The sequence below is a fragment of the Haliotis rufescens genome, unplaced genomic scaffold (genome assembly GCF_023055435.1).
Source record: "Haliotis rufescens isolate VD_foot unplaced genomic scaffold, xgHalRufe1.0.p SCAF_2, whole genome shotgun sequence".
In the NCBI taxonomy this organism is placed as follows: domain Eukaryota; kingdom Metazoa; phylum Mollusca; class Gastropoda; order Lepetellida; family Haliotidae; genus Haliotis; species Haliotis rufescens.
The window spans coordinates 61238154-61251826 of record NW_025963890.1 but is presented as its reverse complement, the minus strand read 5'-3'; the positions used below and the strand labels follow the sequence as shown (position 1 = coordinate 61251826).

The window sequence follows — 13673 nt, the reverse complement described above, 5'->3', positions numbered from 1 at the left end:
ATTAAGTGACAAAACAAGGACAGGACCCTCTTGCACGAAGCGGTCTTTACGCTTGGATGATCGTAACTCCTTTACTTTAACATAGTCTTACGATAGTCTTAGCGCTAAGATTGCTTTGTGCAAGTGGGCCCTGGTCAGCTCGGAGTCAGTATACTGTGTCTGAGTGGGGTGTCCATGTTAAACTGCGGCATGGTATGTCAGTGTGTCGGCACTGAAACCGGCGTGAGTTTGGGACTAGCACAAGCAGCCACACGCGCACGCACGCACGCAGTGTGTATTATCATGCACAGTGTGGCTTGACAATGACATCTTACTGCATATGCAGAATGATGATTTTAGAGTGATCCGTGGTTCATATTTAGGCATAGTGATCATGTGATTGGGGATAAAGGTTTGCTAATTTGGACCCGACTCCTTTCACACAGGAAATTCAGAGACTTACAGCTGCAGAAGCAACAATGATTCCTGATCGAAATCATCATCAACAGTGTTACTTTAGTTATTTTACTGTAACATCTTCGGGCGACTGGATGACCGTTTTCTGTTTCAGGTCGACAGCATGGAGGCAGTTATTCCTCGTTAAGATGAACAATAAGTACATTACACCCCTCAACTACGGTAGTCTCAACAAGGAAAAGATAACTCTCAACTTTACGTCGATCAAGGGAGATAATTATGATTTGATCAACAGATCGTCAGTGTCCATGCATTATGCTCGTGCCGACGAGCAGTTTAGTATCTCAGTTATAGGTCGTATCAAAACCAGGGACCAAGTAAGTGTGAAGATGGCCTTACAGACGTCATGGGATAGGATATACAGTGAGTCGAATAGATAATTATTGGTTATTTACCTTTTGTATCATTTGGATATGTATCCAAGAATAAGGAATACAATTGGCACCCAACCTTCTGCAAAAGGATAATAGTCATGCTCATTTTAAAAAAAATCAATTTTGGTTGTCCTTTAAGTCATGTCATGTATCACGCTTTCTTACCTTTGAAGTAGATACATTTTGTACAACACGGAGGCTGTAGGTGATAATCTTGTGTTCAACCCCTGCTCTCGGGGAAGACCCGTGAAGATCCGGGTAGAGAATAGGTCTTCAGCAACCCATGCTTGCCGTTAATGGCGACTATGACTGTCGTAAGAGTCCACTAACGTGATCGGGTTGTCAGGCTCGCTGACTTGGTTGATGGATGTCATCGTATCCCAATTGTCTGGTCCAGACTCGATTATTTACAGACTGCCGTCATATAGCTGGAATATTGCTGAGTGCGGCGTTAAACAACAAACAAACAAAACAAAGCACTGGGGGAAACAGAGTGTTTTGACTGGTCTTACTGATCTTACTGATCTTTGACTTTCAGTTACTTTTTTAAAAAGACTCCAATGTGCAGGTTACATGATGCGTGCATAGTCTTTTATCAATATTTCCATATTTTCTTAGCATATTGCTAAAACACTTCAAATATCTACACCTTATTTATAATTACTACATAAAATTCTCCATTTAATGAAAGCAGACCATGTCTACTAATTTCCTTTATACCATAACACAAGGTGACTAGTCGTGATTGTAGAAATGCATTATCATTTTAATTTGTGTATATTCCGCTTCCATATACTTGTTGAAGGAACCTCCCAAATGTTCAAAACAATTATATTAGGATTTTGATCATGGATGCGCTGAAACAATAGTATATTATATAAATAAAAGACTCCATATATCGGAAATCTGCCTTCTGTTCAAATCAGTTGAAATCTATAATCTTTCATTTTACAACTTTTGTTTACTTTGACTTGACCTTTCCCAGGTAATGACACTGTAACCATCAATATCCAGTCAACAGAGGAATACATAGGAGACAACAGGTGGGTGTGTCATACACGTTGCAACAATAATGTATGAGTGAGTGAGTTTGGTTATCGCCTCTTTGTAAGTACTTCGGTGATATGGCGATGTGTCAGCTTAGTGAGGGTTTAAACCCAACTGGAAAGCAGGTCAGAGACGTTCATCACTTGAAACCTAGGTTTAGGTTTCTGGCAAGATGAGGGTACGCTGCACAGTTATTTGCAGATTATTACACCACTGGACTGTACATACACAAATATTGAATTTAAAATAAGCAAACAAAAATTTATTATCTCAAAAGATTAATATGTCATTTCAGAGTAAACACTATGGACATCCTACTTTGTGTCTTAAGCTAGCCGAGTCTTTATTCCTTGTCTTATAAATATCACTTCATATAATATTATATTTACTTGTAAAACAATGTCTCATCTTCACTAATTTCAGCATTATCGTGACACGGCTGTCCTTGTTCGCTCTGAGAGGGACCAGCGTGATTGATCCAGACACAATGAAGACCCCCTCTTTACATGACGTCCTTGGTGCCATGAATGGAACAAATGGCCCTTCCCTTGTGGCCTACACTGGTCGGACGGTGGTCAGATACGAGTCCTGTTTCACGTTACTGGTTAAAGGAACTCTGAAAATGGCACAGCAGACAAATCTGCTGGACGTTCTTAAGCAAGCATGGCAGTATAAAACAGGTAAGTGTCCACATGTTTGTTAGAATCACTTCTAACATGTCAATAACGGTAGTCTAACTTTCGATCGTGTTCACCATTTACCAACTGGTTCCAGCCAATGAGGGAGAGAAGGTACAGTGAGTAGTTGAATAAGAGCACAAGTAATTACATGTAACATGTTTATATCAATCAAACAAGAATCCTTTTATGAATAGTGAGTGAGTTAGTATGGTTTCACGCCGCTTTTAGCAATATTCCAGCAATATCACGGCGGGGGACACCAGAAATGGGCCTTTTATGAATAGATATGTAGTTTAATACAATGAAGTTGTAATGTGGAATATAATTATCCTTTGTGACAGGTGTGTACGACAAAATGGAGATTCTTGTCCACAAAACAGAGAAATTCGTCGGGGAATTCGGGTGTGTATACTAGTTACTGTCGTAATAATGTCATAAATACAATATAATGTCTGAAGTAAAAATACCGTGTGGCCAAAGTATATAATTGTTCAGAGAACATCAGTTACTATGGCAACATTTCATAATGATGTACCTGGGAAATTAATTCCCACGATTACCATTAAGGGACCGACCATTTGATGATCTGGGGGATCGGGGCCTGTGATTTTGAATCGAGATTAGATATACGTTTCAGCAACAGCTACAAAACCAGATATTTTTTTATATTTAAAACTTTACGCCTGAATAGACTGAAGCATAATTGTTTCAAGAATTTTCGGGGACAATATATATTTTTCGAAAAATTCCCGGGACACCACCCACCCCAACACCTCACCCCGGAATATCAAATGGGCTGTCCCTAAGTTGGTCTGTCGGCACAACATATCGATGCTCTTTTAACATTACGGCCACACGCCATGATAGAGATGAAATCCTTTTGAAAGTGTCTTGAAACCAGAAACAACTCATTTACCCATATTTCAGCGTTGGGCTGACCCAGGTGTTATACACTGCAAGAATCAACGCGCGGCTCTCAGAAGCAGATGACGACCTTCCGCCAACCAATGCTGACATCGAGGCTCATCAACCGGATGCGAAGTCATCTTGGAAAGTGTATTCTGGGAAGGTGTCTTACAGACTTGAAGCAATGTATAGCATTAAAGTAGAGTCACTGATAATGAGAGAGGTAACATCACAACAAATTGTCAAACTGGAGACGGCTCTGCTCGGTGTATGGATACAGCAGTACAGAAGTAAGTATCTATTGCTCACGGCGAAAACATACTAGTATCTCATGCTTCAGATGAACTTTGTTTCATTGGCGATGACGCACACAATGTTTTATCGGTATTAAAATATCCTGTTGGCAGCGACTCATGAAAGTTTAGTAGAAACGGCGCCTGACAAATCCATAGGGTCTTATAAGTCTCCCCAACAGATCTACTTGGTTTGGCCTTAACTCTCTTGCCATTAGATGCATTGGTAAAATTTTGAACACATGTACGTTCCTTGCAGATGAGTGTCTATCCTGCCAGATCCGCGTCGTGGGTGGGACATCATATTATGGCTATAACAGGTACGTACATTCAGAGGTTCTGTCAGTGCTTACACACTCCAAAGAGTCGAAGACTGTTGGTTCTAATTACGACGAGGCTAAAATGACTGTCGAGTATGCCTAGCTGTTGGATGGTGTCCATCTGGTAACAGCGCCTTGTAGCTAGCGGCCTGTGTGTCATCGTACCCATACAGCATGGATTGATGCTCACACTATTAGTCACTGGTTTGCTGGCCTAGACTACCGTAACCTGGCTGTAGAGATCGTACTGCAACACAAAAAGACACTCACTCACATCGTGGTGACAATGTGTATTTTGAGTGATCTTTGCGCTTTGTAGCCTAGGAGGTGGTGGTTAAAGCGTTTGCTCGTCACGCCGAAGGCCCGGGCTCGATTCCCCAAATGAATACACAATGTGTGAAGCCCATATTTGGTGTCCCCGATGTGTTACAGCCAAAGTATTGCTAAAAGCGTCGTAAAATCATCCAGCTTACTCACCCTCTCTTTTTAACCGAGTTAACTGGAGTTTTAGCGTGTCTGTTCAAGCGAGTGACCAAAGTCACTAAGTTCATCAACCGATGTATCATCACGTGTTCTTTTAAGTCTTGGATAATAATTTCGGCTTGTTAACAGAACTTCTAACATCTTCTCCCCGTTAACGATTCTTTACAGAAATATAATCACACCATGCATATGTTATTATTTTCAAAAACAGTTGTGATTGAACGTTGTGCTCTTGTCATTCAGCTCTGGTGTCGTACGTGTCTCAGATGTGTCCTACACCATCACGAGAAATGGTGACGTCATCACGCCTTGGGTCCGGAGTTCTCCAACAAGGGCAAACATGGCAGTCAACATCGACAGCCAATCAGCAGGAGTGTCTGTGTGGCTTCGTCCTACCTACAAAGTTAGAAACCTGTTTTTGGTTGGCTACACCTCGAAGATCGACCTGGTTAAGTTACGGACCGGCATTCACAAAGCATGGTTGGGTAGTCTAGGTACGTGGTGAAGGGATGTTCTTTTACATGTATATGTTCATATACAGTAAACTATGGTTATAACGAACTCAAAGGGACCACTAATTTTAGTTCGTAATAACCGTAGTTCGTCATAAGCATATATACGCCATATATACAAAAATGTCTGGGACTAGAAAATAAGTTCCATATATCGGTCAGCTCGTTATAAACACAGTTTAAATTTGTTCACAATTATGTGCAGTAGGTACAATGATCAAACCTAGAGTTCGTATGAAAGATTCTGTTATGTTCCATGGTCTGTCAGCGCTCGTGAGTTTCACCAAAGTGGTAAACGTCGTGATATTGCTGGAATATTTTAACCCAACGCAATCACTGTATCACTAATAACACCTAATATAGTTCAAATATTGCTAAAATCGGCATTGGAATTCAACGCAATCACTATATTTCAAGATTACGAAAAACGAGATACATTACCATTCGTATTATCGGACAGGTCTTTTTCCATTAATGTCACTTCTCTGTTCCTGTTCAGGAGAATCAACAAATGTGTCTGGTGAGATCAGAGATGTCAATGTTTACGTCGATAAACAATGGTAAGAATCTATACTAAACTGCACAACTTGAGTGATTTCGTTTCCTCGTTATCAAATATCATTTTCATACAGGCACACATCGGGAATTGACATTTGCTATTATGCTTCATCGTTACATGTATGTAACTTGGGGTAAAGAGAGGCACAGCAAGGGCGGATCCAGCATTGTTTAAAAGGGAGGGGTCCAAAATATCAAAATCCTCCCTCAGATAATTTTACTTCCGATAACAAACTACGGACGTATTTGGTGGGATTGGGGGATCCGCCAATGCACGGCTTGGGCAAATTGGTTGCCCTAGCATATCTAAATCAAGCCGTTCCAACACTTCATTTTTTGTCTGCTAACCCAAATCTAATGGTGTATTTCAGTCTAACAAATGTTACCCTATCACATAGAGGCAATGTCTCAAATCGCATGACCTTTATTCCTTGACACTAAATGGGTCATTGACCGTGGAGCACAGCCTCCCCAGTACACCAGTACACGAACCCCTGAGAGCCATGTTCTGTGTAAAAGACATTATTTTATCTTATAAAACAGCATAGATACTGAAGTACATTAAACACCACGGTGTAAACCATTATTTGGTATCTGTATAGTGTCAGTTCACTCCAGGACCGCCTACGTGGTCTCGTAGATAGAGCGTCTGTCAGGAGAACGGAAGGTCGGTGGTTCGATCCCCTGGCCGCGTCATAGCAAAAGACGTTAAAATATGGTACTTGTTGTTTCCCTGCCTGGCTCGGCATTAAGGGGATAAAACAAGGACTGGTCGGCGCGGAGTCAGTTTACTGTGTTGGGTATCAGTGCTGAACAGGGACATGGTATCTCTTTCGGCTTGCATTGGTAAACCGAGTTCGGTTTAACCGAGTTAAATCCCATTTCACCTCATCTCATGTCAATTAACTCCAATCTCCGTGCATCCAGGCAGAAGCTCACAAGGGTTCAGTACTTTGTGTCTCTCAACTCCACCGACCCCGACCTACTGTTGCGGCCAGCACCGACGACTGACGACGTTAACAAAGCCCTCACCGACACCGGCATACAGCAACATCTCTGCGACTGCGTGGGGCTGAAGCTGAGGAAGATGCATGTGGAGGGAGCCAGCGTGAACTACACTGCCGTTGCCGCTGCCGTGAAAAAGTCGTGGATCGACAAGAATAATGGTAATATCCCACGTATCTATTTCTCACCAGAGTTTGATATTACATGTACATGGAAGCTCAAATCTGCCACGAAACCGTTAGATTTTCATGGTTTGCACCTGACGAAATATAAGTGATTCTCGGTCCCGTTTCACAAATCGACCTTAGCGCTACGAGTATCGTAAGTTTATGTTCAAGTGAAGGAATTATGTATTTGTTTTTTGTTTGTTTGTTGTTTAACGTATTCCAGCTAAATAATCGAGTCTGGATAAGACAATCCACTGATTGAAACCACGAGCATTGATCTACGCAATTGGGATACGATTATATGCATCAACGAAGTCAGTGAGCCTGACCACCCGATCCCGTTAGTCGCCTTGTACGTCACGAATGGAATGCTGAAGACCAATTCTAAACTGGTTCCTCGCGGATTAAGGAGTTATGGAAGTTGTATGGTTGATATCGCTTTGAGAAACGGTACCCTGATGCAAAGCCTAATTTATGGAGGAGGAAGATCAAATCTTTAAGACGGGGATGATTTACTGAATGATGCAAGTTTTACACCTTTGTCAGTCAGTTGTGGGTTGTAATTTAGGTCTTGTGATTGATGTTTTCTGCAGCCTCCTCGAGTCTAGAGACCTCCCTGGAAGTGGATGTGAAACAGTTGCAGGTCAAGAGGACACGAAGAGCTGTCACTCCCGCAGCAGAACTGGTAGATGACAAAGGGTGCGTCTCTCTCGTATTTCATTCATTTGGGAATTGGGGCTTACAGCTATGAGTGAACGCCGCACTCAGCAATGTTAGAGCTTTTACACGGCGGCCTTTAAATAATCGAGTCTGGACCAGCAAACCAGTGATCCACGCTTTCAGCATGATCACACACAACCAGCCACACAATCCTCTTAAGTCAGCTCGTACGACACGCATGAGTCTAGGAACTAAGTTGACCTACAGTAATAGAAGGTTTACTTTCTGTTTCAACCATTGTTATCATGACTCTTAATTATAGTCATTAATTTTGAAATCGCTGAAACTCTCCTTACTTACGTTTATCGTCTTTAATTTAATCGTCTTTACATTCTCCGAAATGTTCTGGGCTGGTTTGGCTAGGCAGTGCTTCTTGGGAGAAGTCCCATTCGCTGTCTGGGCTGCGTGTAGAGGGGGGCAAGGGCCCTGAGCTGATGATGAGCCTAACCAGCCTGACTGTGGCCAGGATCACCCAAACCCTCTTTGCTGCATTTCTCATTTTAATCTGTAAATTATAATAATTATTATTATTATTTTAGGAAAACCGTCTCACCAGCTGATTACACAGTGTCAATAGATGGACAGGCGCCAGACCCTCTGTTTGTGCAGCCACCTTCCCAGGAAGACATTGACCGAAGTCTCCAGGCCAGTGGGATAGACAACTGCAACTGCAAGCCCGGCAAGGTCGGCCACGTCAAGCTAAAGGGCCCCACCAAGGAAGCCGAGAAGAACGACGTTGCTGAAGCCGTCAAGGATGCCATCGCAAAGTCCAATCCAGGTACCTAGAATTAAGGACACGAGAAAAAATAACAGCAGGGTAGCTCAATTCCTTGCTTGCTTAACATTCGATTCTTTAACAGTGATAAATGTGTTCAATGACTGAACAGCCAACCCAATTATTTAGTGAATGTATAAAACGTTAATGTTTCTCCGAAGGTTTTACATATTTGAATAAATATATCACTACGTTTGCAATATAAATGTGTCATCGAGTTATATATTTTGAGAAAAAGTGTACGGTATTGTGTTTCTCAAAGTGTTAATATGTGGAATGTAGTATGATTAAATCTCCCTCTTCTCAGGCGTGAGCCCTGCAGATTTGGACGTTCAGATTCTTGACGTCAATAATCACGATGAAGACGGGTACGTATATCTCATCCGTATGATGTTTGCTTCCACAGCCTCATGTTTATCCGTATTGCTAATATTGAAAGGAAATGTGGAACAGAATACCAATGCTTCATTGGGATTTACATATAATTATTAATAATATATAATATGATCTCAGGTTTCGGAATATCGTGAACGTTTATAAGAGACATACTTAGCTGAGGCCAATCCTCCAATAAAGGCAGCTCACTCTGATCATCAATAGTTGTTTGGACGGCATTCAATGAACAACATTGAAAGAAGTGTTGTAAAATAACCTCTTCATTGCAATTGAAGAGAAGGTGCAATCTTCCCTAAAATCGTCTTTCATTGGTAATCTGTAAAATATCATTACAGTTAAAAATAAATCTCCGATAAATTGACGAACAATTTTCTATTATCATTAACCTACACTGTTAATAAACTATTTGAGGAAAACTGATTACATTCATTTTATTTCGATGATTAGGTTAAAATACTTTCTCGATTGTCAACAAAAAATGAACGTGAACGTCTTATTAATTTTTGTCTTTTCTATAAACTGTTACATGTTTCAGCGGACCTGTCTCTGACGTCAAATATGCAGTCCGTCGTCATGACAACGGTGACGTTGGGGCATTGTCATCTCCTTCCGAGGCTAGCCTTAGTGAGGCTCTAAACGCAAAAGGAAAGTCTTTGGCGAGCGAACAAAAAACGCCAATTACACCACCAACGTCAGAGGTACTACCTCATGTGAACATTTATTGTAATATCTTCTAGTCATGCACGTGCATAGACACAAAACATAAATAATTCATTTGGAGAGTTCATATTCATATTCAGAGATAGCTTATCATGGAGGTACGGTGTGTTTTTTCTAAGCGCTGTAGTGTAATACGAAATCGCCTGTATCTAGCTCTCCGCACCCGTGAAGATTCCGGGGTAGAATAGGTCTTCAGCAACCCATGCTTCCCGTAAAAGGAGACTATGCTTGTCGTAAAAGGCGACTAACGGGATCGGGTGGTCAGGCTCGCTGACTTGGTTGATGCATGTCATCGATCCCAATTGCGTGGATCCATGCTCATAATATCAAAATGGTTATTTACCTTTTGTATCATTTGGATATGTATCCAAGAATAAGGAATACAATTGGCACCCAACCTTCTGCAAAAGGATAATAGTCATGCTCATTTTAAAAAAAATCAATTTTGGTTGTCCTTTAAGTCATGTCATGTATCACGCTTTCTTACCTTTGAAGTAGATACATTTTGTACAACACGGAGGCTGTAGGTGATAATCTTGTGTTCAACCCCTGCTCTCGGGGAAGACCCGTGAAGATCCGGGTAGAGAATAGGTCTTCAGCAACCCATGCTTGCCGTTAATGGCGACTATGACTGTCGTAAGAGTCCACTAACGTGATCGGGTTGTCAGGCTCGCTGACTTGGTTGATGGATGTCATCGTATCCCAATTGTCTGGTCCAGACTCGATTATTTACAGACCGCCGTCATATACATGTAGCTGGAATATTGCTGAGTGCGGCGTTAAACAACCAACCAACCAACCAACCAACCAACCAACCAACCAACCAAGCTCTCCGCATTGGCGAACACCTGGTACCATCACTATTTGATAGTGATTCATAAACATATACTTATAAATATATCTATATACTTGGAATCGTACAATCTGATTTCTTATGATTGGGGGAAATGTTTTGTCGCGTATATTTCGTATGAATGCTTTTGACATGTTATTAAAATTATTGTTTCACAACAAGTTCATTTAACAGCCATGATTATTACTATGTTTTGTTCCAGAACACTGACTGGCAGGTGCCCACTGCGGTCCTTTGTTCCGTGTTTGCCTTCATTCTAATCTGCATCGCCGTATTCTACTTTGTATATGTTAGAAGGTACGTAACGCGGCATGTAAACCCCCCTCCCCCGCCTTATTGCTAATTCTGCTAATATTTCGATTAACCTTGATCAAATTAATCTTAATTTCAGAACTTCTGTTTACATATCTTTGCTTATCGTTAAGACGGAGTTTTTCAAAACATATAAAAAAAGACTCCCACTTCATGTTGTTTGCCTTTTTATGAAAATTGTTTGGAGAATATCGGTTCATTTGTTTTGAAGTTCACGAACACAACTGTACAGGTACTTATACATAATTACATATTACCATGTAAATAGAAGAAATGATAATAATTATAACTGCTCTTTAAACACAACCAGACACCCGTGAATTTCCGGGTTAGAATAAGTCTTCACCTGCCCATGCTTGTCGTAAGTGCTTATAAGAGGCAACTAACGGGAATCGCTGACTTGATACATGTCATCGTATCCCAATTGCGTAAGTGTGTGGAACGATGTATATGATGTCAATCACTTGATTGTCTGGTTCAGACTCGATTGTTTACAAACCGTCGTCATATAGCTGGAAATATTGCTGAGTGAAATTTTGTGATCTTATAATATGCTCTCCATCTATTACCTCAGTTCTGCCCATCACTTTATAAAGTAAGTACTAATACGATGGTGTATATACGACAAGACTTGTCAGACAAGTTAATTAATTTACATATAAGAACAACGAGAGAATAAGATTCCTTCATTCTGTATGTTTCTTTTCAGACATAGGCAAAACGCGAGCTTGAAGGAAGCCGAAGAGAACATAGAAAACAATATACATAATGAGGAACATTTTACAAAACCAGTCATTTTCAATAATCCAATGTATGGAAGTCACCAAGCGAAACACACGACTGTTGGCACCGAGGGACTTTAAGGACTTTCATATCTTGAATGTATATATATACACCAGTGAAGATTAACTACAACTACAGGGACATCATATTCACCGACAAGAGAAATGACTTTGTGTCACCTTGTGTTAGATTATACGATTGTTACGTTGCTATACTGAACATTATGGATTGTAATCCTGAAAACAGATGTATTACATTTCTTTGGAAACTAATTAAGATTTCGATTACATGTTTATCCTTAATGGAGTACATGTGTATGTACGTAAAATGGAAACAATCGCTGTATGTAAATGACGTTAAATGACGACCTTGTTAAGCATCAAGGTAGTAAACTACAGAAATGTCCATAGATAATTTGAAGTGTTCACTTGCTGTAGTGAAAGGAGTGTTCATGTATGTGTCTCATGACAATCATATATCAGTTTATATATGTTGTATGAAAGTGAGATGGGCGGTGGTTAGCCTTGTGGCTAAAGCGTTCGCTCGTCACGCTGAAGGCCCGGGTTCGATTCCCACATGGGTACAATGTGTGAAGCCCATTTCTGGTGTCCCCCGCCGTGATATTGCTGGAATATTACTTAAAGTGGCGTAAAACCATACTCACTCACTCACTCACTCACTGACTGACTGAAAGTGAGATACATCTGTATTCAGTATTTCATTTCATGGTATATTGGTACTCGTATTGTACATTCGCCACGTAGTTCCCTTTGAATTCACGTAAAGAAGGTCAGCAGGATGTATATATCAATGTATTGATTCAGTACATCTCCTTCAAAGCTGCAAAAGTAAACATATTCCCTTGTAATGACCTTCAAAGAAATACTGTCTATTTTATCCAAAGAATGTATTTCATGTGTTGCAGAATGTATCTGTTTCTCTGAAAACAAAATATTTTACCTTGTTTTGTGATTTACCGATGCACCAATACCCTAGAGCCAACCCTGTTTCCTTTCCTTTTTAACTTTATGAAAGCTATGTACAATGGCATGTCTTCCTGTAACAAATAAGTGTGAATCTGGTCTTAATGTGTGCGTGTGAAGCCTCGTGGTTATGTAATATAGGTTATGCCTCGTGGTTTTATTGTGCCTAGGCGATGGATGATGTAATTATTTATAGATGAAGTCGTGTTAGCCCAAATTAGACTTTTAAAAGTAGAAACGTTTCTAGCAGTAAGAAGGTAGGGGCAAGAGTCAGCGCATGTTTACACAGAGGTATTTTACACCAATAATGATAAGGTGAAAAAAACGTTGTCTTGGAGCATGTGTCCAATCAAGTTCCGTTACAGTGTATGTATCATGTAATATGTTTGTGTTATCATGGTTGCTTACAAGACATATGTATGTGAAACAATATCCATCATGTGTACATATGTATAATTCTCTTAACAGATGTACATAGTTATCGGAGTACAATAAAGTCCCAATGAAAAATGGATATATTTCAGTTAAGTATGTTATATATTAAATATATCCCATATCATGTTTTGTAATATTAATTGAATGTCTCAAATGTTGAAATGTAAAATTATCATTGTGTACATGTGTACATATGTATAATTCTCTTAACAGATGTATATAGTTATCGGAGTACAATAAAGTCCCAATGAAAAATAGATATATTTCATTTAAGTATGTTATATATTAAATATATCCCATGTTTTGTAATATTATTTGAATGTCTCAAATGTTGAAATGTAAAATTATCATTGTTCTTTTATATTGTGCTAACCAAAAGATGAACTCGACAGAAAATGAATGTTATGAAAATGAAGTATTTATAAACAGAATAAATGATGCTGATTATTCTTAAACGTTGTTTTGATTTATTCCCCAACTACGCAAGATTAACAAACTATTTGACAATGTGTAACTGTGTATCTGTGAGCATTACACACCGCTTGTGTTTACACGTTTACCTTCTCTGCTAATGCATGTTTGTCCCCTTGCTTTAATAATCACTTAATCTGGTAAATCCTCCACCGAGATACCATAACGCAAATAACACAGGGGTTCCCTGTGTTCCTGGGAATCTATATTTAGAAACTGACCCCAGCATGATAATGCTAAAGTCAACGTGTCCACACAAAAGTCACTTGATTAGCCACGACTGACTTTGGTCAGTATTGGGTTTCAGTGCTTGTTTCCCAATTTAGAATCTATTTTTAACATCCAAGAGAAGACCGTCTTGTATACGTGTGAAACCAAATTTATTTACCCAGTCTAAAATATTGCCTTGCTAAAAACTGTAATC

General features: G+C 40.0%; 1 protein-coding gene across 1 annotated transcript in view; it reads left to right on the top strand.

Moving 5' to 3' along the window:
* Positions 1-12942, top strand: part of LOC124143356 — a 53558-nt gene extending 40616 nt beyond the window's left edge. The window contains exons 49-63 of the mRNA XM_048399392.1: positions 551-819; positions 1816-1873; positions 2301-2557; positions 2899-2959; positions 3485-3753; positions 4016-4076; positions 4803-5053; positions 5571-5631; positions 6557-6795; positions 7395-7500; positions 8061-8299; positions 8604-8664; positions 9228-9390; positions 10468-10562; positions 11287-12942. Of these exons, the coding sequence (XP_048255349.1) occupies positions 551-819; positions 1816-1873; positions 2301-2557; positions 2899-2959; positions 3485-3753; positions 4016-4076; positions 4803-5053; positions 5571-5631; positions 6557-6795; positions 7395-7500; positions 8061-8299; positions 8604-8664; positions 9228-9390; positions 10468-10562; positions 11287-11440 (2344 nt within the window). The 3' untranslated portion in view covers positions 11441-12942. The remainder of the gene's footprint in view (positions 1-550; positions 820-1815; positions 1874-2300; positions 2558-2898; positions 2960-3484; positions 3754-4015; positions 4077-4802; positions 5054-5570; positions 5632-6556; positions 6796-7394; positions 7501-8060; positions 8300-8603; positions 8665-9227; positions 9391-10467; positions 10563-11286) is intronic.
* Positions 12943-13673: the final 731 nt, after the last annotated feature.